Source organism: Onychomys torridus, chromosome 9, assembly GCF_903995425.1.
Source record: "Onychomys torridus chromosome 9, mOncTor1.1, whole genome shotgun sequence".
NCBI classification, from domain to species: Eukaryota; Metazoa; Chordata; class Mammalia; order Rodentia; family Cricetidae; genus Onychomys; species Onychomys torridus.
This window is the reverse complement of record NC_050451.1, coordinates 43,479,548-43,505,455: the sequence shown is the minus strand read 5'-3', so window position 1 is coordinate 43,505,455 and position 25,908 is coordinate 43,479,548. Positions and strand designations below refer to the sequence as shown.

Genomic DNA, 25,908 nt, shown 5'->3' with positions numbered 1-25,908 from the left:
ATCTACCAGCGAGCCACAGTTTCAGCCATCCAGTCCCTTCTTACCTGCCTCCCTCCCTATCTTGGCCTGTTCTAGCCTAGTCGGAATCTCTGAGTCCATCCCTCCACCTGCCCGCATCTGCTGCCCATCTTCCTGCCTGCCTGGCTGCACCTCTGCGGTGCCTCGTTCCAGCTGCGGTTCAAATTCTTCAGGATTCTCTGTGAAACGCTTAACCAGGTAAGAAGAATGCCCCCAGTTTGCCCTGCAGACAGCAGGTCATGATTCTCCCAGAAGCCAGGATGCCACACCTCTCTTTCTTCCCCCAGCGGGTGGACCCTCTCTTAGGAAACTCTAGCCACCCCATATAGACCTGTGGCAGAGAACCTCCTTCAGATGACTTCAGAGGCAAGGGAAGCAGAACTCTTCAGGGTTGGGGAGGCAGGCACTTTCCATGGAGCTATGGTGGGAGAGCCATAGGAGCTGGTGTAGAAGAGGCAGGGCAGGGGTGGGGTAGAAAAGAGGAGGCTGCACACGGAAGCATGGGCCCACACCAGGAATGACAGGTCCTCCTGTCTCCCTCCTCAGAGTGCAAGAGTGACAGGATGACCGATGCCCAGATGGCTGACTTTGGGGCAGCGGCCCAATACCTCCGCAAGTCCGAGAAGGAGCGCCTGGAGGCCCAGACTCGGCCCTTCGACATCCGCACAGAGTGCTTTGTGCCTGACGACAAGGAGGAGTATGTCAAGGCCAAGATCGTGTCCCGGGAGGGGGGCAAGGTCACGGCCGAAACTGAAAATGGCAAGGTATGTGTACCAAGTGGCAAGATGGTGGCGCAGGGAGGGAGGGGGACTCGGGGGGGGGGCGGGGGGGGGGCGTGGGGCAGCTTTGGGAAAGGGGTCGGGTGGAACTAAAAGCCTGAGAAGAGGGTGGGAACGCCAAGGTATGCTCCCTTGAGAACCTCAGCATCAGAACCTTCTCAGGGGACCTAAGCAGGTGCACCAAAGTGTCACCCAAGGGATGCTCTCTTGCCAGAAAGGAGACCTGCTAGGACAGTGTCTTCCTCCTCAGGGAGGGCTGTAGATGAAGGACGCAGGTGCAGCATTAAAGGCAGCTTCCCTTTCTGGCAGCTACATCCCTCTTGTCCGTGCCTCAGTTTCCCCCAAGAGTTCACCTTCTCAAATTCCCTTCCCCTAAACCAAGAGCAATTTCAGACCCAGATGAATATAAAGGGCAGAACTTTAGAGCCAAGAGCTGAGTCCTGAGGCCGGCATACTCCCAAAAGCCTCTTTTCCCTCAGTCTACCCATGAGACTCACCCGCTGTCACCAGCAGGGTTCGGAGCTGTGTGTCTCACAGGTTTGCTGCCTGGATGTTGCTTCCTTCCCAAGGATGTGTGGATTGATGGCTACAACCCACAAAGGTTTCTAAGCAGTCCTGGTTCAGCCAGCTCTGGTCACTATGAAGGCACATCATTGACCTGTTAAGAGCCACCACCGATCCACTATAAAAACACTTGAATCCTGGTGGCCAGATGCTATTGGCATCAACGCATAGCAAACCAATGCCAACTGAACCCCAATTATGACTGATGAAGAGCACAGAGTTGGAGTGTTCAGGAGACAACCCAAGAGTCACACACGACACAGTGTACACAGATTCTGGAGCTGCTAGTCCCCAGCTTTGCCTTTATATATTTAAAACATGGGAGCAGAAAAGAGATGATCACTGGGCAGGGTCGGGAGCTGGCAAGAGAAAGGAACCCTAGAATATCTTTAGAGCACGGGCGGAAAAATCACCTGGGGCTTGAGTCCTAGAGGAGTTAGGGGCAGGAAGCTGGGATCCTTGCCACCTAAGAACTAGGCGAATGGTGCCAAGTCAGGACTGTGTCCTGGGAAGAGAAAGGGCACAAGGCTGGCAGACGGGATCTGACAAGAGCCTGTGGACAGTGGTACCCATCCTATCACCCACTCTCCTTCTCTAGACAGTGACCGTGAAGGAGGACCAGGTGATGCAGCAGAACCCGCCCAAGTTTGACAAGATCGAGGACATGGCCATGCTCACCTTCCTGCACGAACCAGCTGTGCTGTACAACCTCAAGGAGCGCTACGCAGCCTGGATGATCTACGTGAGTGACTGCTACACGCTGCAGAGGCCAGGGGACTCACAAAAACGGGGTAGAAAAGTTCCCCAAAGGCCCATTCTCCTCTCACCCTGACCTCCCCGTTAAGCTGCAGAGTGAAGGGAGCCAGCTGATGTGGCCAGGGATGCCTCTGACTCCCCTATCAACCACACACTGGCTTTGTCTTCTGCTCAGACCTACTCAGGCCTCTTCTGCGTCACCGTCAACCCCTATAAGTGGTTGCCGGTGTACAATGCTGAAGTGGTGGCTGCCTACCGGGGCAAGAAGAGGAGCGAGGCCCCGCCCCACATCTTCTCCATCTCTGATAACGCCTATCAGTACATGCTGACGGGTGAGCCTGGTGCCCTGGCCTGTGTCCCCTCTTCCCTAGCCCCTGCCTAGCCCCAACCCATTGCTTCTCCTCTTCTCTCTTCCAGATCGGGAGAACCAGTCCATCCTCATCACGTGAGCAAGGACTATGCCTTCACAGGGGTTGTGGGTGGGGATGCCCAGGCTGATCCCTGGGGTACAGGTGGGAAGGAGAGCTTTCCGGGGTATAATTGCAAGAGTATGGGGAACTAGGCTCTTTTTAGAAGGCAACTCTCAGATAGTGCTGGGCTCTGGTGGCCTGAACTAGGAAAGGAAGAGTGTGAAGAACCTGGTATGAAAAACAGTGGGATTCCTGGGTTCTGATTGCCCTTGTTGCCTCAAGTGGAGAATCCGGAGCGGGGAAGACTGTGAACACAAAGCGTGTCATCCAGTACTTTGCCAGCATAGCAGCCATAGGGGACCGTAGCAAGAAGGACAATCCCAATGCAAACAAGGTGAGTGTGTGGGTCACAGGCTCAGCAGAGGAGGTACAGGGGGCAGAGCAGGGCTTGTGAGTGTCACTACAGATGCTCCCGGCAGGACACGCGTACTCCGAGATGTGTGTGTGTGTGGTCTGAGGATTCACCACCCATCCAGCCCCACCCACTCCTGGGGATCAGAGTAGGCATCCAGCCAATCAAAACCTTCTAGAAGTGAATAGTAGATGAACCACTTGAACTTCTGCCCCTACAGGGCACCCTGGAGGACCAGATTATCCAGGCTAACCCCGCTCTGGAGGCCTTCGGCAACGCCAAGACCGTCAGGAATGACAACTCATCCAGATTTGTGAGTGATCCTGGACCACTACCAGATGGTCTCATCCAAAATTGTCAGGAAAATGGGAGTTCTGTCCTGCCAACAATTAACATATTTGGTTGATTGTGTCACCTCTGATTTTGGATATCATTAAGCACATGTGTATATACATACACACACACACACACACACACACACACAGCTTGAGTTCTGGGAACCCAGGAAAGAGATCCAAACTGTCCACAGATGTGGCAGAGTTGATTTGGACCATATCTGAAATCTCTGATGAGCATTTCCAAAATGTTTTCACTTTGACTTGAGAGGAAAAACACACTCTGGGGCCAAAAGCCTGAATTTCCACAGGCTGAGCAAGTCACCAACCTCCCTGAGCCCAAGCCCTTCGCTTGTGAAACAGGGGTACCGGCTTCTACCCCACAGAACACTGCCAGGTTGAAGCGGCGGGAGGTGACAGGCATTAGCCAGGCTTTGACATGGACTCATCCTGGCTGCTGCTCTCCCCGCAGCCTCTCACTGCTATCTGGGAGTGAGCTGTCTTCTCCTGGTTTTACTGATGCTAAACTACAATGCCAAATAGACCATTTACTTCTAGAATCATCCAGGGCGTTCTGGATTGGGCTAAAGTCCAAGATGCGATTCCGTGTTTCTGGCCAGTTCCTTTACTCTGTCTGGTCTACCCACAGGGGAAATTCATCAGGATCCACTTCGGAGCCACTGGAAAGCTGGCTTCTGCAGACATAGAGACCTGTGAGTACCCTCCACGCCTGCTCCCTTCCCACTGCACAGCCCCATCTCCTCTTGTCCTCAGTCTTCTGCCTAGATCTCTGCCTACTCGTGGCTTTAATATTCTTTTCTGAAACCAGTCTCTTCTGGGTTTCTTCACCACGATGTGGGAGCCTCTTGCTTTGATCCCTATCCCTTTGCTGACTCACCTCTTTCCTCTTACCTGCCTACCCTCCTCTTTTCCTCAGACCTTCTGGAGAAGTCCCGGGTGATCTTCCAGCTCAAGGCTGAGAGGAACTACCACATCTTCTACCAGATCCTGTCCAACAAGAAGCCGGAGCTGCTGGGTAAAGCCAGCCTGACCACTGCCCATGTCCTCCCCCGAGCCCACCTATGGAGCTCCTCCCCTGGCTCTGTCCAAGTTCTCTTTCCCCTCTTTCCTCTGCCCCTCTCTTTCCCTCCCTCCTCCCTGCTGGTCTGCCCCTCTCTCCCTCCTCCCTGCTGGTCTGCCCCCCTCTCCCTCCTCCCTGCTGGTCTGCTCCTCTCTTTCCCTCCCTCCTCCTTGCTGGTCTGCTCCTCTCTTTCCCTCCCTCCTCCCTGCTGGTCTGCCCTCTCTCCCTCCTCCCTGCTGGTCTGCTTCTTTCTTTCCCTCCCTCCTCCCTGCTGGTCTGCCCTCTCTCCCTCCTCCCTGCTGGTCTGCTCCTTTCTTTCCCTCCCTCCTCCCTGCTGGTCTGCCCTCTCTCCCTCCTCCCTCCTCCCTGCTGGTCTGCCCTCTCTCCCTCCTCCCTCCTCCCTGCTGGTCTGCCTCCTCTCTCCCTCCTCCCTCCTCCCTGCTGGTCTGCTCCTCTCTCCCTCCTCCCTGCTGGCCTGCTCCTCTCTCCCTCCTCCCTGCTGGTCTGCTCCTCTCTCCCTCCTCCCTGTTGGTCTGCTCCTCTCTCCCTCCTCCCTCCTCCCTGTTGGTCTGCTCCTCTCTCCCTCCTCCCTGCTGGTCTGCTCCTCTCTTGAAGACTGTCAAGTACCTTGCTCCTCACTTTGTGTCCTTGCTCTCTTCCCTGCCATGTCTCCTCCTCCTCCTTTTCTCCCTTCTCTTCACACACTTCTTGTCCCACGTGTCATGCTCCTTCTTCCTTTTCACTGGGTCCTCGGGTGGCTTCTCTCCTGGCCCCTACCGCCCTGTGTTTTCACTTCTTTGTATTCGCTCATCGGCCCTCACTGACTGTCCTCTTCTCTACCTCCTCCCTGTCCTGTTTGTCTCCACTCTTCCTCCATGCTCCCCTCCTTCCCCTTCTCGACCTCCGTCTCCCCCATCCCCACCTTGCCCTCCCTGCTGGCACAGACATGCTGCTGGTCACCAACAACCCCTACGACTACGCCTTCGTATCCCAGGGGGAGGTGTCTGTGGCCTCCATCGATGACTCCGAGGAGCTTTTGGCCACTGATGTGAGTGAGGAGGCTGGAGATGCCTTTGGGGGTTCTGGAGAGCTGCTGGATCACCCTGGACCCACCCTCCACGCCTCTCCCTCTGTCCCAGAGCGCCTTTGACGTGCTGAGCTTCACGGCAGAGGAGAAGGCGGGTGTCTACAAGCTGACAGGCGCCATCATGCACTATGGAAACATGAAATTCAAGCAGAAGCAGCGGGAGGAGCAGGCGGAGCCAGACGGCACCGAAGGTATGGAGGAGGTGCAGGGCTGAGGGAACCCTAGGTGCTGCATGGGCTGAAAGAGGCCTGTTGACCTCACATGCTGAAGACAGTCGCTAGGGACTACATCTCCCATGCTGTGCCCAACGGTTCTTTCAACAAGCCTTAAGGAATTAGGCTGGCAACAAAATTGTTTGGATTTCCTACAGAAAGTAGGGGGAACTGGGAAGAATGTGAGAAGCAGTATGGTCAATGTCTTCACCCAGGCAAGCTGGAGAAACTGAGGCTTGTGGGATAGAAAGGGGGTTGGGGGATGGGGTGGGACAAGGCCTTGGCAAGTGGACCCACAGCCGCACGGATCTGAAGTTAGGGGGACTAGGAAGGGAGGTGTTGAAAGCACTTCCACTCTCCCGGTCACTCAGATGCTGACAAATCCGCCTACCTCATGGGGCTGAACTCAGCCGACCTGCTCAAGGGCCTGTGTCACCCTCGGGTGAAAGTGGGTAACGAGTATGTCACCAAGGGGCAGAGTGTACAGCAGGTGTACTACTCCATCGGGGCACTGGCCAAGTCAGTGTACGAGAAGATGTTCAACTGGATGGTGACACGCATCAACGCAACCCTCGAGACCAAGCAGCCACGCCAGTACTTCATAGGTGTCCTGGACATCGCCGGCTTTGAGATCTTCGATGTGAGTCTGGCAGCCCTGGCCTGGGACACCACTGGCCCCTCACTCACACACACCTTCAGTCACGTGTGCAGGGCCAGCCATGGGCCAGGCACAGGGTGGCAGTGGGGATGGTGGAGTGATAGCCAATCCCTGTCCCTGCCCTCAGGAGAGGCTCCTTTCCCTGTCATGACCTGGGAGGGGACCAGCCAAGCCTGTGCTGGGCTCGGGCAGGTGTGTGGCACAGCCCCAGGCTGAGCCTGATGGCCACTCGGACCCCCAGTCAGCCTGCTTGACTGGCTGCCACACCCTCCAGTTCAACAGCTTCGAGCAGCTGTGCATCAACTTCACCAACGAGAAGCTGCAGCAGTTTTTCAACCACCACATGTTCGTGCTGGAGCAGGAGGAGTACAAGAAGGAAGGCATTGAGTGGGAGTTCATCGACTTTGGGATGGACCTGCAGGCCTGCATCGACCTCATTGAGAAGGTGTGTCCGGTCTCCACTACCCGAGCTCCCTTCTCTGCCAACCCAGAAAAGTAGTAGGTCCATCCTTTCTACCCTCAGGAAACTACAGTCCCCAGAATCCCAAGCTGCTCCCCAGCCAAGCTTCACCCACTGTGGCAAGGTCACGGGCACCCACAGGTGCTGTCCTCTTTCTTTAGACTTTGAGGAAAGCTTGTTCCACTATATGATAGTCACTTCCCAGGGACTCCTGACCCTTCTATCACATAAGGAACATCATTCATGGAAAGATCCTAGACAGAAACTGGAAATGTCTGCTCTTCTTGCCTGCTGAGAAATAACCAATTTCCAGCCAGTCTCCTCGGGAGACGAGTGTCCCCTGTGCCGTGATGATTTCCTGCGGTGTGCCTTGCCCTTTGCTACAGGCCAGAGCCCAGGATCTGATCTGCATGCAGTTGGTCACTAGCCACTGAAAATGGGAACTTCCCTCAAGCTGAGTCATTCCTTGAATTCCAAGGCTCTCATCTTCCAGAGACTACAGAATCCCCTAGACTGTGGCGTGGGGGGGGGGGGCATATGCATTTTTCTAGAGAAAGGGTCTCCAACTTCACCAAATTCTCAAAAGAATTCTAGTCCCAAGAAAAGCCAAGAACCGCTTTCTCTAAAGGAGAAAGGGTTTTTCACAACCTAGACACCCCACCCCCAGCCAACCCTTGAATTGACAGGGTTCTGGCTGCCTCTGCAGCCTTCCTAGTTCTGTGGACACATGTCTGTCCCCAGCCTAAAAAAGAAACTTGTTTCTAGGCTTTGCAGACCTTGAGGGGAGTGATTAGGGATGCATAGCTATTTTGCTATTGGGGGAAAGAATTATGTGGGGCAGCACGAGATGCAATTGGATATAAGTTAATTAAGAATATTATCAGCCGGGTAGTGGTGGCACATGCCTGTAATCTCAGTACTCAGGAGGCAGAGGCAGAAGGAGCTCTGTGAATTTGTGAATTTGAGGCCAACCTGGTCTACAGAGTAAGTCCAGAATAGCCAGGGCTGTTACACAGAGAAAATTTGTCTCAAGAAACCAAAAAAAAAAAAAAAAAAAAAGAAAGAAAGAAAGAAAGAAAGAAAGAAAGAAAGAAAGAAAGAATATCATCTTCCCATCTTGGTCCAAGAGGTCCCCCAGGCACCCTTCACCGCGTTAGCAATGCAGGTCTGTGAGTCTTCTTGGCAGTGTGGGAGTGTAAACAGGGATTCTCTCTCTCCTTGGTCTACCCTGTCAGCCCATGGGCATCATGTCCATCCTGGAGGAGGAGTGCATGTTCCCCAAGGCCTCAGACATGACCTTCAAGGCCAAGCTGTATGACAACCACCTGGGCAAGTCCAACAACTTCCAGAAGCCTCGCAACATCAAGGGGAAGCAGGAAGCCCACTTCTCACTGGTGCACTATGCCGGCACTGTGGACTACAACATCATGGGCTGGCTGGAAAAGAACAAGGACCCCCTCAATGAGACGGTGGTGGGCTTGTACCAAAAGTCCTCCCTCAAGCTCATGGCCACACTCTTCTCCACCTACGCTTCTGCTGATACTGGTAAGGGGGCAACCCCTACAGTGGGCTGGGGCCCGCAGTGTGGGGTCCGGAGGCAGCCACGGAACCCAGCCAGTCCATCTCCACTCCCCTGTAGCATCCCCTACCATGTGCCATGGGTACTGGCACACATGTCTGCTTCCTGAAGACTGAGAGCACCTGGCGGTCAGCAAGGGTGCCACACACATTTCTGTAGATGCCCAGCACAGAGCAATACACAAAGGAGTTTTTAACACACACCGAGAAGATCGCTGAACAAAGGGCAGATGAACTCCCAGTTCAGAGAACAGAGAAATCAGGTGTGGTTTGAAATGACTAGGGTGAAGTTGAAAAAGAGAAAATGGAAAAAGCATGAAGGTGGGGTTAGAGAGAGAAAGGACAGGGCCCGTGATAGTGTTTTCTGAACTCCAGGTGAGCTGTCGTACAGGCTTATCTTAGCCAGCACTCTCCCCAGCTTTTAGAGGTGGTTACTTCCACCCTCCTGGAAAACAGTTACCCAAAGTCACACAGCCCTTGAGGACCAGAGCCCTGCCCCTGCCCAGGAGTGCCTGTATTTTTAGGATCTTATTCACTGGTCCTTCTCGTGTTGTTAGGAGACAGTGGTAAAGGCAAAGGAGGCAAGAAGAAAGGTTCATCCTTCCAGACAGTGTCTGCTCTCCACCGGGTAAGAAGGGCCCAGAGATTCCAGAACACCTGTAGCGGGTAGGCTCGGGGCCTTTTGGCTGTAACTCTATCCTGATGCTCTGTGTGTGGGAAGGAAAGAAGCTAGTTGCGTGATCATTTTCTTGGTATTTAAACACTGTAGCCGGGCGGTGGTGGCACACGCCTTTAATCCCAGCACTCGACTCTGTGAGTTCAAGTCCAGCCTGGGCTACCAAGTGAGTTCCAGGAAAGGCGCAAAACTACACAGAGAAACCCTGTCTCTAAAAAAACAAATAAACAAAAAAAACCAAACCACTGTATGAGACTGAACTCACCCTGCTTCCTTTGGTGGTTCTGTTGACGGGGCATCTGGAGCCCAGTGCTCAGGGGCCCAAGGGAAGGTCTTCATGGCCCCTGACCCTCCACTCTACTCACTCAGGAAAATCTGAACAAGCTGATGACAAACCTGAGGACCACCCACCCTCACTTCGTGCGCTGCATCATCCCCAATGAGCGGAAGGCTCCAGGTGAGCTGTGGGGAGGTTCTAGTCAGGGGAGGCTGCCTGCCGTCCACTTACCTGGAGGCTGATTCCCTTCTTCCCTGCTGCCCCAGGGGTGATGGACAACCCCCTGGTCATGCACCAGCTGCGATGCAACGGCGTGCTAGAGGGCATCCGCATCTGCAGGAAGGGCTTCCCCAACCGAATTCTTTATGGGGACTTCCGCCAGAGGTGGGTAAGGGGTGCCCCAGGGCTCAGGGAGCCAGGGGTGGGCTGACTTGATGGGCGTGGGGGTCTGTGGTGGCTCTGGAATTCTGTAGGCAATACAGACCCACACAGATTGCAAATGACTCTGAGAACTTCCCTCCCAAGGTACCGCATCCTGAACCCAGCGGCCATCCCTGAGGGCCAATTCATTGACAGCAGGAAGGGGGCGGAGAAGCTGCTGGGCTCCCTGGACATTGACCACAACCAGTACAAGTTTGGCCACACCAAGGTGAGTCTGGAACTCCATGTAATGGTTGCAGAGCAGGTAGCCATGCTGAGTGGCGCAGCTGAGACTTTTGCATCCCCACAGTCAGACCTCGAATGCACAGGTGATGGGTCCCCGAAGAGCTCACTGGACAGTCTTTCCCCCACCTCTACCCTGGTCACCCTCCTTTGAGGCTGGGCCCCACGCTGGTTCTACCCACTTGCTCCGCAGGTGTTCTTCAAGGCAGGGCTGCTGGGGCTGCTGGAGGAGATGCGTGATGAGAGGCTGAGCCGCATCATCACCAGAATCCAGGCTCAGGCCCGAGGCCAGCTCATGCGCATTGAGTTCAAGAAGATAGTGGAACGCAGGTGAGGCAGGAGGGAAGAGAAAGGTGTCAGGTGAGAGGCAGGCAAGCAGTGCTGAGTAGAAGACCTGGGTTCAGACCCTGGCTCCACCGCTGGCTAGTGATGTGGCCAAGCAACTACTACAATAGGCTTTCTTTCTTCTTTCTTTCTTTCTTTCTTTCTTTCTTTCTTTCTTTCTTTCTTTCTGTCTGTCTTTCTTTCTTTCTTTCTTTCTCTTTCTTTCTTTCTCTCTCTCTCTCTTCCTTTCTTTCTTTCTTTTTTTTTGGTTTTTCGAGACAGGGTTTCTCTGTGTAGCTTTGCGCCTTTTCTGGAACTCGCTTTGGAGACCAGGCTTTGCCTTGAACTCACAGAGATCCGCCTCCCAATAGGTTTCATTTTGAATCATTGTTTTACTGGCTCCAAAAACACTTTAAAACACTGGCATAATTAAGAAGTCTGCTGATGTATAAACTAGGATAGGACTTCGAAAAATATTTTATTTTATTTTTAACATACTTAGTTTTTTTTAATTAGATTCATTTATTTATTGGGGAGATGCCATGTCACATATATAAAAGTCAGAGGACAGCCCACAGAGTTGGGTCTCTCTTTCTACTGTTTGGGTTCAAGGACTCAACTCAGACTCAGGTCATCAAGTGTGCAGCTCTCCTTTTTTCTCTCTCTCTTTCTTTCTTCCTTCCTTTCTTTCTTTCTTTCTTCCTTCCTTCCTTCCTTCCTTCCTTCCTTTCTTTCTTTCTTTCTTTCTTTCTTTCTTTCTTTTGAGACAGGGTCTCTCTATGTAACAGCCCTGGCTGTCCTGGAACTCTCTTTGTAGACCAGGCTGGCCTCGAACTCACAGAGATCCTCTTGCCTTTGCCTCTCAAGTACTAGGATTAAAAGTGTGCATCACCATGGCCTGCTCAGAAATGCATTGTTTAAAGTTTCTTTTGTACACTGTTAAAATATTTTCTCTGAAGAAGTAAGGAGATGAGGAGCTGGGGAAATGGCTCAGGAGGTAGGTGTTTACTGCCCAAACATGAGTATATAAGTTCCATCTCCAGCAGCCACATGAAAAGCCAGGGTGTGGCTGCATAAACCTGGGACACCAGCAATGTGGGGTACAAGTCTCACCAGGACTTGCTGGAGACCAGCCTAACTGAACCGGCAAACCCCAGGTTTAGTGACTCGATGGAATAAGGCAGAGAGTGACAGAGATGCCTAATGTCCTCCTCTGGCCTCTAGGCACACATGGGCATGCATACTCACACACGTGTCTATATACAACACATGTAGACATACAAATTTAAAAAAATTGAGACCATGTCTCACTATGCATCCAGAGCTGGCTTGGAACTCACTCTGTAGACCAGGCTGACCTCCACAGCAATCCACCCACTTCTGCCTGAGTTCTAGGATAAAAGGTGTGCACTACCACATTCAGAAAAATAAAATTTTAGCCGGGCAGTGGTGGCACATACCTTTAATCCCAGCACTCGGGAGGCAGAGCCAGGCAGATTTTTGTGAGTTCGAGATCAGCCTGGTCTACAGAGCGAGATCCAGGAAAGGCGCAAAGCTACACAGAGAAACCCTGTCTCGAAAAACAAAACAAAACAAAGAAAGAAAGAAAGAAAGAAAGAAAGAAAGAAAGAAAGAAAGAAAATTTTAAGTAAGAAAATGGAAACCAAGATGGGCAGCAGCAATGGCTGCTTCTAGCAGAGGCCCAGGAAAGGCGGAGGGTGGAGCACACTGCTAGCTCAACCTCTGGAGGCTCCATCCCCGCTCAGAGGGTGGGTTCACAAGCAGTCATCTTGTTTTTATACTTCATGCCATGCTCACAGGCATGCTGAAATGTGAAGTACTACATAGGCTGTAACTTATCTGAAGGTCTCCTAAAAATGAAGCAGTGAGCACAGGAGACACTCTTGTGCACACCACCCTTCTGTTGAAGTCCCTAAGTCGTGAATCCCCATTCAGTGTAGCGATCCTGGCTTAGAAGGACACACGGCAAGTGAGGCTACAATGCCCCTGGTCCTTGCTGCCTACAAACCTACTTAGGTGGAGAAGGAGGTCAGTGCAACTGATAACATGACTGAGGAGACTTCCTTCCGGCCTTCTTCCTGATTCCACACTTTGTTGTCAGGGATGCCCTGCTGGTGATCCAGTGGAACATCCGGGCCTTCATGGGGGTCAAGAACTGGCCCTGGATGAAGCTCTACTTCAAGATCAAGCCTCTGCTGAAGAGCGCAGAGACGGAGAAGGAGATGGCCAACATGAAGGAGGAGTTTGGGCGAGTCAAAGAATCACTGGAGAAGTCTGAGGCTCGGCGCAAGGAGCTGGAGGAGAAGATGGTGTCCCTGCTGCAGGAGAAGAATGACCTGCAGCTCCAAGTGCAGGCGGTGAGGCCACATGGCTTTCTCTTCCCTCTTCCTCTCTGTCTCCTGGACTAGTGCCCATCTCGTCTCTAGAGTCTAGGAATCCAGATGCTCCAGCCCTCTGGAAGACCCTGTATCTGTCTTCTCTTTAATCTACTTCTTCTCCTCTTCCCCCAGGAACAAGACAACCTGGCTGATGCAGAGGAGCGCTGCGACCAGCTGATCAAGAACAAGATCCAGCTGGAGGCCAAGGTGAAGGAGATGACCGAGAGGTTGGAGGACGAGGAGGAGATGAACGCTGAGCTCACTGCCAAGAAACGCAAGCTGGAGGATGAGTGCTCGGAACTCAAGAAGGACATTGATGACCTGGAGCTGACGCTGGCCAAGGTGGAGAAGGAGAAGCACGCCACAGAGAACAAGGTGAGGCCAGCTTCCTCGGGTTCAGCCCAGGTCTCCTGAGGTTTCCACACCAGAGCATGGGCCTCACTGGTAGCATGTTTATAGGTCTCTGGGATGATATCCTCTGATACTAAAAGCAATGTAATGGGTTTATTATTAATTTATTTTTATTCTTTTTTTTTTTTTGTGCAGGTTAAAAATCTAACAGAGGAGATGGCTGGGCTGGACGAGATCATCGCCAAGCTGACCAAGGAGAAGAAAGCTCTGCAAGAGGCCCACCAGCAGGCCCTGGATGACCTTCAGGCCGAGGAAGACAAGGTCAACACTCTGACCAAGTCCAAAGTCAAGTTGGAGCAGCAGGTGGATGATGTAAGTAGAAACAGCCATGCTCCACCTCTCTCAGGTCAAGACTTTGTAGTCAGTGCCTAGAGGTGAGGAATTCTCCCCTTCCCATCTGATGTCCACAACCCCAGGAGCTCTTCTGTTCTCTGTGCTTCCTCATCAGGCATATCGCTGAGTCCTTTGTGTTTCCAGAAAGTTCTGTGCAGGCTTGAGTACCAACCCCATTGGATTTCAAATTTAAGACATACACTGTGGATTTCGGCCTTTCTAGCATTTATTTATTTTATTTTCTCCACCAGCTGGAGGGATCCTTAGAGCAGGAGAAGAAGGTGCGCATGGACCTGGAGCGAGCCAAGCGGAAGCTGGAGGGTGACCTGAAGCTGACCCAGGAGAGCATCATGGACCTGGAGAATGACAAACTTCAGCTGGAAGAAAAACTCAAGAAGTATGACCCGTGGTGGGCAGGAGGGGCTGACGAGGGTAGCTAGCCTGGTAACCATGGCACAGAGTGCTGGATTTCCACTGGCTTGGCTGCCCTGAGCTCAGAGGAAGTGAGAGCAATCAGGCCTCCCTGCTTCACTGTCAGGGCCAGGATTTCAGGGGGCTGGTTCTGGCATAAAGCAATAAAAGAAATACAGGCCCGGAGGAAAAAAGATCATCAGTCACACGTCCCTTCTACTCCAGGAAAGAGTTCGACATTAATCAGCAAAACAGTAAAATTGAGGATGAGCAGGCCTTGGCTCTTCAGCTGCAGAAGAAACTGAAGGAAAACCAGGTGACCTTATTCCCTATATGACCAAAGGGGGTCAGAGCCTGGAGGCTGTGGGGGCTTAAGGTTCTAGACAACGTTTGGGACTCCAGACGGTCCAAGACCCAAGTATTCGTCAACACAGGAACACTAGCCCTCCCATCATTGAGCAAGGAAGTGTCGTCTACTTGGCAAAGCTGTTTTGGGGAGTCATACCTAGAAATAGGGCTTCTTTTTCCCAAGATGCTCTCTGCCTGTTGGACTTTCTGCTCTCGAACAATTAAGAGAACTCAATTCTCCCCTGATCCTCTCTGTTCCCCTCTGCACGGGGTGAGACAAACCCTCACGAAGCCCCTTCCCATAGGCTGCTCTGCTCACAATCCTCGGGTACTAACCCCAGCTTCTAACATAGGCTGAGAACCCATAGGCATCCCTGAAATGAAGTTCACTCCTACCTCCTAGAGTAAGTCACCAACCCTCCCTTCTACTCCATATTCTTCTCACTGTACAAGGGCAGTAAGGCTGTAAACAAAGGCTTACCCTCATCCATGTGTGGTCTGTCCCCCCATCTTCTTGGACACACCTTCCTGGTTTTAGCCAGAAGACTGACCATCCTCAGGGTCTTCTGCCACAGCCTGGGCAAATGTTTCGGCCTCTTGGAGACAATAATGCTGTCATCCTCTCCAGGTCTTGGCACTAGGCTACAGGGTCGCCTTCTCTGATCAAGTCCAACCTTCTCCCCCCCCTTTTTTTTTTTGGTGGGGGTTTTTTGAGACAGGGTTTCTCTGTGTAGTTTGCACCTTTCCTGGAACTCACTTGGTAGCCAGCCTGGTCTACAGAGCGAGATCCAGGACAGCCAGTTATGCCCAATGGCTGAAAACCAGTGCTAGAGATTTAGTACCTGGGAGCCTTTTAGCGCCCTGGGTGGGGGGGCCTCCACGGAGGGGTCCAGGAAGCAGGTCTGAACCTCCGCGTCCCTGCCTAGGCCCGCATCGAGGAGCTGGAGGAGGAACTGGAGGCCGAGCGCACAGCCAGGGCCAAGGTGGAGAAGCTGCGCTCAGACCTGACCCGCGAGCTGGAGGAGATCAGCGAGAGGCTGGAGGAGGCCGGCGGGGCCACGTCTGTGCAGATCGAGATGAACAAGAAGCGCGAGGCCGAGTTCCAGAAGATGAGGCGGGACCTGGAGGAGGCCACCCTGCAGCACGAGGCCACAGCGGCGGCCCTGCGCAAGAAGCACGCAGACAGCGTGGCCGAGCTGGGGGAGCAGATCGACAACCTGCAGCGAGTGAAGCAGAAGCTGGAGAAGGAGAAGAGCGAGTTCAAGCTGGAACTGGATGACGTCACCTCCAACATGGAGCAGATCATCAAGGCCAAGGTGGGCCCTCTCGGCTGCCTCTCCCTCCCCCTCACAGCTGTGCCTTCCGGTCCTCTCTGCCATCTCTTGCCATCATCATTCCCTCTATTCCCCATTGGCCTTCACCTCCTGTCTGCCCTACCTCTCCATAGCCTTCACCTGCGTTTTTCTACTCATCTTCCCTCAATGCACGTCTCCTCCTCAGACTGAGTCCCTTCTGCTCTGACTAGGTTCACTTCCCGCTTGTCCTCTGTGCTTCTCTCCATTTCTTTTCTTCCTCTGCTCTGGGTGCACACAACCCCTCTTCCCTGTCAGTCCTGGCCCTTCCCACAGTCCCCTCTCGTCTGCTCCTTACTGCCTGTAGGCAAACCTGGAGAAAGTGTCTCGGACCCTGGAGGACCAGGCCAATGAATACCGAGTAAAGCTGGAAGAATCCCAGCGTTCGCTCAATGACTTCACTACTCAGCGAGCCAAGCTGCAGACCGAGAATGGTGGGTGCCCCTGACCATGCCCTCGCCTGCCCTCACCAGGGCTTTGGTTGCCCCTTTCCATGACCCAAGAGCCCCTCATTCCACCTCCAGGGGAGCTGTCCCGGCAGCTGGAAGAGAAGGAGGCGCTGATTTCCCAGCTGACCCGAGGCAAGCTCTCCTACACCCAGCAGATGGAGGACCTCAAGAGGCAGCTGGAGGAGGAGGGCAAGGTGAGGCCCCGTTCACGACAGTGGCACAGGCTTGATGACATCCCTGGACGTGACGTTAACTCCAGGAATGCACCTGGAAGCCAGAGACAGTCTATGAACCTATCTATCTCCCTACTAACTGACCCTCAAGGTCACTTAAGGACTCCTTATTTGTAAAGGGAGAAAAGTAGGCAAATGAAAATCACTCAAAGACATCGAGAATCCACTTCCTTTGGGCGAGTCTGGGCCTTGACTGACGTCAATAGACATAAGAATCTCGAGAATGGGGGTGCTGGGTTTGCCCCACTCCCTTAATGCCCACCTCTTCCCAGGCCAAGAATGCCCTGGCCCACGCACTGCAGTCAGCCCGGCATGATTGTGACCTGCTGCGGGAACAGTATGAGGAGGAAATGGAGGCCAAGGCCGAGCTACAGCGTGTCCTGTCCAAGGCCAACTCAGAGGTGGCCCAGTGGAGGACCAAGTATGAGACGGACGCCATCCAGAGGACCGAGGAGCTGGAGGAAGCCAAGTGAGTCCGCTGTGACGCCCACCTGGATTTGCAAAGAGGAAGGAGCAGAGCATCTGATACGATGGCAGGCAGGGTAGATGCAGGGCAGAGCTTTGGAGTAGGAGAACAGAAAGACGGGGGCGCCTGGTGAGCAATAGAGGCACTGGGTAGAAAAGTGACTCCTGAAACCTGTGATGGACGTACATCTGGCTGGCCCTGATTTAATTCCTTTGACGGGTGAGCTTTTGGCCCGGGTTATACCTGATACTCACGTATAAGACGAGCAAAAAGCTTGTTAGTCAGAGGAGCTATCATCATTCAGCCTGGGGGTATTCAGCTGGAGGGTGGGGGTAGGCACTGCCACCCAGATTGCTGTGTGTATGGGGGAGCTTGAGCAGCCTATGCTAGAAGATTCTAGGCACCAGCAGCCTCACCTCCTCTAGACTGGGGTTCCAACATCTCAGGGAGCTGTGGGGAGAAACTGGGTCTTTTTTCATCAAAACTGGGAAGAAGGGATCATCTCAAGGCCTTGTTGCTCCAAGTACAGTCACATACATTCCCCTGGACAGGAAGAAGCTGGCCCAGAGGCTTCAGGACGCAGAGGAGGCAGTGGAGGCCGTCAACGCCAAGTGCTCCTCCCTGGAGAAGACCAAGCACAGGCTGCAGAACGAGATCGAGGACCTGATGGTGGACGTGGAGCGCTCCAACGCCGCCGCCGCCGCCCTGGACAAGAAGCAGAGGAATTTCGACAAGGTAGCCTCCTGGTGGGGCTGTGGGCAGTGTGCACGGTGATGGTGGGGTCGGTGCCAGCTCGAGGCCAGAGCATTCTCCTTGGAGGCAGGGGAGGGAGGGGCCTGGGGCAGCCCTGGCCAGTGTGCCCCTCCCCTGCAGATCCTAGCAGAGTGGAAGCAGAAGTATGAGGAGTCCCAGTCAGAGCTGGAGTCATCCCAGAAGGAGGCGCGTTCCCTGAGCACGGAGCTCTTCAAGCTCAAGAATGCCTATGAGGAGTCATTGGAGCACCTGGAGACCTTTAAGAGGGAGAACAAGAACCTTCAGGGTGTGTGAGCTGAGGGGCGGGGAAGGGCCACAGGGGCAGGTGGACCAAGTGGGCAGGAGGACTCAAGTACTGATCTTTCTGGTCCTCCGATCCTCAGAGGAGATCTCAGACCTGACCGAGCAGCTGGGAGAAGGGGGGAAAAATGTGCACGAGCTGGAGAAGATCCGCAAGCAGCTGGAGGTGGAGAAACTGGAGCTGCAGTCGGCCCTGGAGGAGGCTGAGGTGAGGGTTTGACTCTCCCTGCACTCTCCAGTCTGTCCTACTGTGCCCTACCTTACAGGAGTCACCCTGACCCACGGACAAAAATCTATTGGCTCCCGTTCTTAGTAGGAGATCATGTACCCAGTAAGCACAACTACCTCCAAAGCTAAGGTTTTCACATTGGACAATGCCACCGTCCGATTTCAGGGCAGAAGGCTTGCTGCCCAGTTGGGATGTGGCCATCAAAACGACAGCTCACACAGCTGGGGAGGAACATAGGCTCCAGGGTCAAAGGATCTGGGTTTGAACCCTGTCATGAGACCATCTGTGTGCCTTGCTGTCCTCATCTGTGAGGTGAAATTACAAATGCACCTCATAAGATTGTGCGTACGATTATTATTAAGGTGAAGCGGGGCTGGAGAGGTGGCTCAGTGGTAAAGAGCACCGGCTGCTCTTCCAGAGGACCCGGGTTCAATTTCCAGCACCCACATGGTGGCTCACAACCATCCGTAATGAGATCTGGCGCCCTCTTCTGGCCTGCAGGCACACATGCAGGCAGAGAAGGTGAAGCAAGATAACACAGTCAAGAACTTGTTACATATTAGCCGCTGTTACTGTGCATTGGTAAGAAGCTGGCACAGCCCCAGACTGGGGCTACAGAAACATAAACCTTTGCTATGATTGTTTTTTTCTTGGTACGTCAGGAACTCCTGATGTGTGAGTCCCAAAGGTCTGGTGACTGAGAAGTCAAATTCTTTCCTTTTCAGAGGAAGTCCAGGAGTCAGGAGGCCCTAGGCGTCCGGTACTTCCTCTCCACTGCAGTCTGGGTACAGGGCCTGTCACACAGCTCCTTTCTTGGCCACAGCCTGGTTAAAGTCTGTCATCCTCTCATCCCCGACATCCCACCTAATTCAGCCCGGATTACTCACCGTTGACTCCTCCCCTCTTTCCAGGCCTCCCTGGAGCATGAGGAGGGCAAGATCCTCCGCGCCCAGCTGGAGTTCAACCAGATCAAGGCAGAGATCGAAAGGAAGCTGGCAGAGAAGGACGAGGAGATGGAGCAGGCCAAGCGCAACCACCTGCGCGTGGTGGATTCCCTGCAGACCTCCCTGGATGCAGAGACGCGCAGCCGCAATGAGGCCCTGCGGGTGAAGAAGAAGATGGAGGGGGACCTCAATGAGATGGAGATCCAGCTCAGCCAGGCCAATAGAATAGCCTCAGAGGCCCAGAAGCACCTGAAGAATTCCCAAGCCCACTTGAAGGTAACAGGAGCCAGGGGCCTCAGAGGTGGTGAGCAGGAATGTCCAGAAAGATGCTAACAGTCTCGGACCGTATCATTCTGACCCAGTCTTGTCCAATCTTGGAAGCTAAGCAGGGCTGGGCTTGGTTCACACTTGAATGAGAGATAGGAAAGGACAGGGAATCACAAATAACGAGAAAGTAGGAGCCGCATACCTCTTGGATTTGTAGGTGTGAGGAACAGTGCCCTCTGGACCAGTCTAGCCTAGGATAGAGAATAAATAATGAGATAGGTACTTATCTTTCTGTTAACAAGAGGCTGTTGGATGGGGTGGGATGGGATGTGCCAGACCCAAAATGGGAGGTTCTGATGGCATAAAGTCTAGGCCCTTTCCCTTCACACTTTCTCCATAGGACACACAGCTCCAGCTGGATGATGCCCTCCACGCCAATGATGACTTGAAAGAGAACATCGCCATCGTGGAGCGGCGCAACACCCTGCTGCAGGCGGAGCTGGAGGAGCTGCGGGCTGTGGTGGAGCAGACAGAGCGATCCAGGAAGCTGGCTGAGCAGGAGCTGATTGAGACCAGTGAGCGGGTGCAGCTGCTGCACTCCCAGGTGACAGAGCTAGGGACCCTGTGCAGAAACCCACTGGGTGTCGGAGCCCAGGATAGTTTTAGAGCAAGTCAAGCAGGATTGCAAAGTATCTCACTTCTTGGGTCAACTCTCGTCTGTTAGTAGCAGCTAGGAGAACTAATATCTTGAAGAGGAATAGCCTTGGAAATGAAGTATGTCGTGACTGAGTGGTGATGCCTGTGAGTCACAAATCTGGGGGCCCTGGGCTGCGTTTTGTCACCTGATGCTCTTGCTCAAGAAGACAGCCTCCAGCTTGATTTGTAAAGATAGGAGCTTGGGATTTTTTTTTTTTTTTTCCTGAGACAGGGTTTCTCTGTGTAGTTTTGGTGCCTGTCCTGGATCTCTCTCTGTAGAACATACTGGCCTCGAACTTACAGAGATCCACCTGCCTCTGTTTCTTGAGTGCTGGGATTAAAGGCGTGCACCACCACCGCCAGGAGAGCTAGGGAACTTAAAGATGTGTAGCTGGGGCTGGAAAGATGGCTCATCAGTCAAGTGTGTTTACTGCTCTTTTGCAGGACCCAAATTTGGTCCCCAGCACCCAAGTCAGGTGGCTCACAATGTCCTATAACTCCGGACTCCAGAAGTCCTGATGTTTTTGGCCTCTGTGGGCACCTGCAATCACATGTGTTTATTCACACATGCACACACCTATACCCAGATTGAAAAAAACATTTGGAAGAACCATAACTCGTCTTCCTGCCAAGCAAACTGTGGGGAGGACACCACTTTATACACTCCCATTGTATCCGGTTCTACTCAAAATGAGTGTGCCAAACTATTGCAGTGTCTTGTGTGTATGATTTTTGTTCCATAATTCAGCGTATGTGTAAATGACACCATCCACTGACTGTGTCCTCTTTAGTCAAGTACACATTTCTCTAATTATAATCATTTCTAGTTATTTTCCCTTAAAATCTTTCCATTTCCCCTGGAACACTGCCTTGTCCCGATACACAGACATATTACTAAAGCATTCAAGGGTCAAACTCCAGACCTTCGGCTCCTTTCTTCAGAGCTGAATAATTTCCTGGACCATATCCATTCCCATAAGGAAAGGAAAAGTAAGGAATATCCTGAAAGCTAGGCTTATTTAATTTTTATTTGTGCGGTATATGCATGTTCATGTGTGCACGTGTGTAGAGGCTGGAGGTCAACAATGGGCATCTTCCTCTATGGTTCTCCATCTTATCTTCTGAGATAAGGGAAAGCTGGATGCTCACTGACTGACTGGACTGGCTGATGAGCTTCATCTGTCTCTAAGCTCCCTGCACTGGGCTTACAGATGTGCACCACTGCCACCCACACTGGGCTTACAGATGTGCACCACTGCCATTCCAGCTTCCACATGGCTTCTGGGATCTGAACTTAGGTCCTCATGTTTGTGTGGCAGATGCTTCAGTGAGACACCTCCCCAGCCTTCGGCAGCTGCTGCTGCTGCTCCCTCTTCTTCTTCTTCTTCTTCTTCTTCTTCTTCTTCTTCTTCTTCTTTTCAATGACCCTTTCTAATTTTCTCTGAACTAAAATATGGAAGCAAGCAATAAAGTATGTAGAAACCCACAGAGGTTTCCTAGTGAGAACTTCCTCAGGAATTGCTTTACCCAGCAGGGCTGCATGAGGAGATGATGGTAATGAGCATGTTACCAGGTGTTTGGAAGGGTCGACACTTGGCTGTGCAGTGTGCTTTGATCTAGCAAAGCGGAGGTCTTTTGTCCCTCGCCTTGGCATTGTTATAAAAGCTGTTTTGAAGAGGCAGAAGGGACCGTTGGATTTTGATCTAGGTCCTCCCTGTGTTTCCGTCTGTCTCCTCTCCGCTATCTACAAATTTCTTATTCCTCTCTCCTCCTCACAGGAACCCTTTAAAAGGTGGGAGCTGGCCTCCCACAAAAGTGTGTATTTGATACTTTTCTCTCTTCATATCTAGAACACCAGCCTCATCAACCAGAAGAAGAAAATGGACGCAGACCTGTCCCAGCTCCAGACTGAGGTGGAAGAGGCAGTGCAGGAGTGTAGGAACGCAGAGGAGAAGGCCAAGAAGGCCATCACAGATGTGAGTCCCCTACCCTGCCTACCCACTCCAGGCCAGCATCTCCCTAGCCTGCACACTGAGCCCACGAGGACCCGAGCAGACAACGTGCCCTCCTCTCCCGTGCACAGGCCGCCATGATGGCAGAGGAGCTGAAGAAGGAGCAGGACACCAGCGCCCACCTGGAGCGCATGAAGAAGAACATGGAGCAGACCATCAAGGACCTGCAGCACCGGCTGGATGAAGCAGAGCAGATTGCCCTCAAGGGCGGCAAGAAGCAGCTGCAGAAGCTGGAGGCCCGGGTTCGGGAGCTGGAGAACGAGCTGGAGGCTGAGCAGAAGCGCAATGCGGAGTCTGTGAAGGGCATGAGGAAGAGCGAGCGCCGCATCAAGGAGCTCACCTACCAGGTTCGGCAGGGCGGATCAGGACAGTGGGCTTTCCTGGCCACCTCTGGGCTCAAACAGAGCCCTGCTGCACTGGGCCATCACCCATTAATGCCAGGCTCCATTTCTCATCATCACCTTTAGATGCTCTGACAGGTTCTGCAGGCAGTTCAGCTTGAGCCCAGGGGTTTTTGCAGGAAATGGAGACCCCCTGCTTCCCCAAAACTATTTCACTCCACGTTTTCCCAGGTTTTTAGTATTTCAACATGTAACAATGAAAGCTTCAGACTAGTGCAAAGAGGTCCTCTACCCTCTGCCAGCCAGACACAAAGGAACGCCATATGGCACTTTAGGAACAAGAGTCAGTTCATGGGGGAAACAACAGAGATTTTCTGTGGAGCTACAAGGAGAACCAAGGAAGCTAAAGCCTTAGAGCAGCACCTCAGAGTGTCTGAACTCCATCTGCACAGCTGAGATTGACCAGTGACCTGCCAGTCCCAATTCTGGGAAGGAAATGGGCAAACTGGTCCATTCCAGAAGGGGATACAAGAGGCCCAGGGTAAAGACTGATGACCTATTGTGGACAAAAATGTGGTGGCATCCTAGAACATCAAATGACAAGGAGACAGGAATGACCAAGGGTCATTGGAGCCACTGACCTTGCTGCCCAAATTCTGGCTCTGGAGAATGTGCTGGAATAATGGGCTGTGTTAATTAGAATAATCTAGACAATGATAACCCTAGCATTTCCTTTGCGTTCTTTACTGTTCCTCTGCTGGCCACCTTAGAACCGCTGGCCAAAAGTGCCCATGGCGCTACAGGGGAACTCTATTCACCAGATGGAGGCCGGATAGACCCTAACCCTCCATATGACCACATAAAGAAGTTCCCTGTGGCTCTGAGAACCTTCCCTCACAGCACCCCAACACTCATTAATATGTGGGTCCCTGACTAGAATTCCCTTTGACTTACAAAGAGAGACTGCACCCCCTTGACAGCCACTGGAGGGAGAAGCAGCCGAGGCCTGGGGAGAAGAACAGGCTGAGGGGGGAGGGAATGGTGACTGCATTTGCTCCTCTCCCCCTAAAACTGGCTTTTCCTTCCCACCCACCGCCAGACAGAGGAGGACAAGAAGAACCTGCTGAGGCTGCAGGACCTGGTGGACAAGCTGCAGCTGAAGGTGAAGGCCTACAAACGCCAGGCTGAGGAGGCGGTGAGTTGATAGTTTGCTCTCCCTCTTTTATCAACACACCTACCAGTGAGAGCCAGTGAGTAGCTGCCACAGTGGGGCCCAGACAAGGGTCTGCTCCAACCTACAGCTCAGACATGTGTTCTGCATGTCTAATATAATCAGAGCTGTAGTTAGTACCCCAGTGCTGTGTGTGCCCTGCCTGCGTGTGCCCGCCAGCTGCAGCAGTCCACACATGTAAGGCCAAGTCAGGGAGTAGAGACAGCACAAAGGACAGGAAAGGGCCAAGAGTTGTAACTGGGACTGAAAGCCTATCTAAACACAAAGCAAAAGAGAAGAGATCTGGGCAGACCGTGGTCACCCTCCTCTGGGGCCACCAAAATTCCCACCTCAGATGGACAGCTGGTAGAAAGGACGGAAGGGACAGGGAGAATCAGGAATTTGTGTTTATTGTGGGCTAGACACAGCAAGGTTCTTCAGGCCACGTTATTCCTCATCATTCATTTTCTGCCGAGAAAGGAATAAGAGGCATGAGGGCAATGGGCAAAGTGGTCTGAGGAGGCATCCCTAGAGCTTTCAGTGGCTTTAGGAAGACGCTCTTGGAAAGGGGGGGCGTTTAAACCTCAGGGATCTTGAAGTCTCGTGATAGGGATGCTGGTTGTTTGGAATACAGATCTAGGGCTGTGGGTGTGGTGTGGATGAGCACAGCTGTGCAGAAAACTCGCAGCTCTACAGGCATCTGTCTGAGGCACAACCGGAATAGATGCCGTGAATCTGGATTCTGAGGGGGTATGTCAGGCAGTATGGGTTCATTCCAGGCAGTGGCTGGCCATGAGGGACTTTAAGCACTGAACAAGTTTGAGGAGGATACCAAGCAGGACATCCCTGGGGGGGGGCTGTTGCAGGAAGTCTGTGAGGAGCAGCTCAGGGACAGGGACCATGAGATTCTGGGAGCCCATGGTTCTTCTCACCCCATGCTCCCATCCCTTTCATCCGCTCGTAGGAGGAGCAGGCCAACACCAACCTGTCCAAGTTCCGCAAGGTGCAGCATGAACTGGATGAGGCAGAGGAGAGGGCAGACATTGCCGAGTCCCAGGTCAACAAGCTGCGGGCCAAGAGCCGTGACATTGGTGCCAAGGTGGGTTCCTCCCCGGAAATTGCTAGCCACGCTCTCGCCAGGATGTCCCTGCATACAGCTATGCGTATGTCCAACACACATCTAGACACGGAGAATAGGCAATACGCACAACCTGAGGGTCTCACAGACACCTAAGCCTGAGAATCCACTCCCACTCACAGCAGCCCTAGATCTGTATTCCAAACAACCAGCATCCCTATCACGAGACTTCAAGATCCCTGAGGTTTAAACGCGCGCGCCCCCCCCCTTCCAAGAGCGTCTTCCTAAAGCCACTGAAAGTTCTAGGGATGCCTCCTCAGACCACTTTGCCCATTGCCCTCATGCCTCTTATTCCTTTCTCGGCAGAAAATGCATGATGAGGAATAACGTGGCCTGAAGAACCTTGCTGTGTCTAGCCCACAATAAACACAAATTCCTGATTCTCCCTGTCCTCTCTGTCCTTTCTACCAGCTGTCCATCTGAGGTGGGAATTTTGGTGGCCCTGGAGGAGGGTGACCACGGCCTCAGTGTCAGAGCTGTGGGATCAAAAGCACCCCATATCTGTGGAGGAAGAGACCACGAGGGAAGTGAGGTGCCCCATCCCAGGCAGCACAGCTGTAGTCCCAGCTCTGCATGGTCAATTGCACAATTAAAGAAAGGGGAAAGTTTCAAAAGTGGGAGAAATGAAAGCCAGTGCGATGACCCAAGCCTATAGTCTCAGCAGGCCAGAGGAGGTGGAAGCAAGAGGTAACCTCAGCTAGAAAGCAAGTTCAAAGCCAGCCTGGGCGAGGTGAGACCCTACCTCAAAAGCAACAGAACAACAACCCTCTCAAAGAGTAGGGAGAACAGAGGCACTGAATAGACAAGCCGACTCTAGACACAGGGGCAGGGAAGTTTGGTGCGGAGGTGGAAGCCATCCTCAACCACTCCACCCCTGAGCTGGCAGAAATTAGAGTTGTTCTGGGCCATGTGTTCTTTCTAAAATGAGCTTCCCACTGATGCCAAGAGGGTCTCTGCACTGCTGTGGATGGAAGCACAGGAAACTGCTGTGGGATACTCAGGAAACAACTGAGGCTCCGCTCTACTCGACTCCTTAGATGGAGCCCATGGGGCATATCTTCCCACCCCCCGATATCAGTCCTAGCCTCTGTGAATCAGGCCTCACCATGAAGACATTCCAGGATTCAAGTACCAGATAATGCTGAGCCCAAATCAGTGTGGGGTATGGACCAAGCAGGGACAGTCCTTGCTTTGTATTCCCTCACACAGACATACATAGGTGCATGTACAGATCCACAGCTGGGTAAGAGTCCAACAGCCCCATCCCCAGCTTCTTGGCAGACTAGACACACAGCTGCTTGGGGGAGGGAGCTGGGATCTGCTGGA

General features: G+C 52.9%; 1 protein-coding gene across 1 annotated transcript; it reads left to right on the top strand.

The window, feature by feature from the left end:
• Nucleotides 1–581: 581 nt before the first annotated feature.
• On the top strand, nt 582–24,957 carry Myh6 (myosin heavy chain 6). Its single transcript, XM_036199046.1, has 37 exons — nt 582–782; nt 1,960–2,103; nt 2,293–2,449; nt 2,535–2,562; nt 2,810–2,921; nt 3,160–3,252; nt 3,924–3,987; nt 4,212–4,310; nt 5,300–5,403; nt 5,495–5,633; nt 6,026–6,294; nt 6,587–6,757; nt 8,008–8,317; nt 8,908–8,978; nt 9,396–9,483; nt 9,570–9,687; nt 9,829–9,952; nt 10,160–10,296; nt 12,413–12,668; nt 12,822–13,064; nt 13,236–13,412; nt 13,685–13,830; nt 14,070–14,160; nt 15,119–15,508; nt 15,852–15,978; nt 16,069–16,187; nt 16,499–16,695; nt 17,244–17,427; nt 17,566–17,731; nt 17,829–17,953; nt 18,886–19,194; nt 19,586–19,789; nt 21,732–21,857; nt 21,965–22,240; nt 23,334–23,429; nt 24,409–24,543; nt 24,889–24,957. Exons 1-37 carry the CDS (start codon nt 582–584, stop codon nt 24,907–24,909), a joined length of 5,817 nt encoding a protein of 1,938 aa, XP_036054939.1. The 3' UTR covers nt 24,910–24,957.
• The last annotated feature ends 951 nt before the right edge of the window (nt 24,958–25,908 follow it).

Excerpts from the sequence above, each read along its gene's own strand:
- Myh6 (XM_036199046.1), top strand. The coding sequence starts at position 582 with ATGACCGATGCCCAGATGGCTGACTTTGGGGCAGCGGCCCAATACCTC. Across the intron at positions 23,430-24,408 it reads AACGCCAGGCTGAGGAGGCG|GAGGAGCAGGCCAACACCAA; the intron begins GTGAGTTGATAG and ends ATCCGCTCGTAG. Across the intron at positions 24,544-24,888 it reads GCCGTGACATTGGTGCCAAG|AAAATGCATGATGAGGAATA; the intron begins GTGGGTTCCTCC and ends CTTTCTCGGCAG.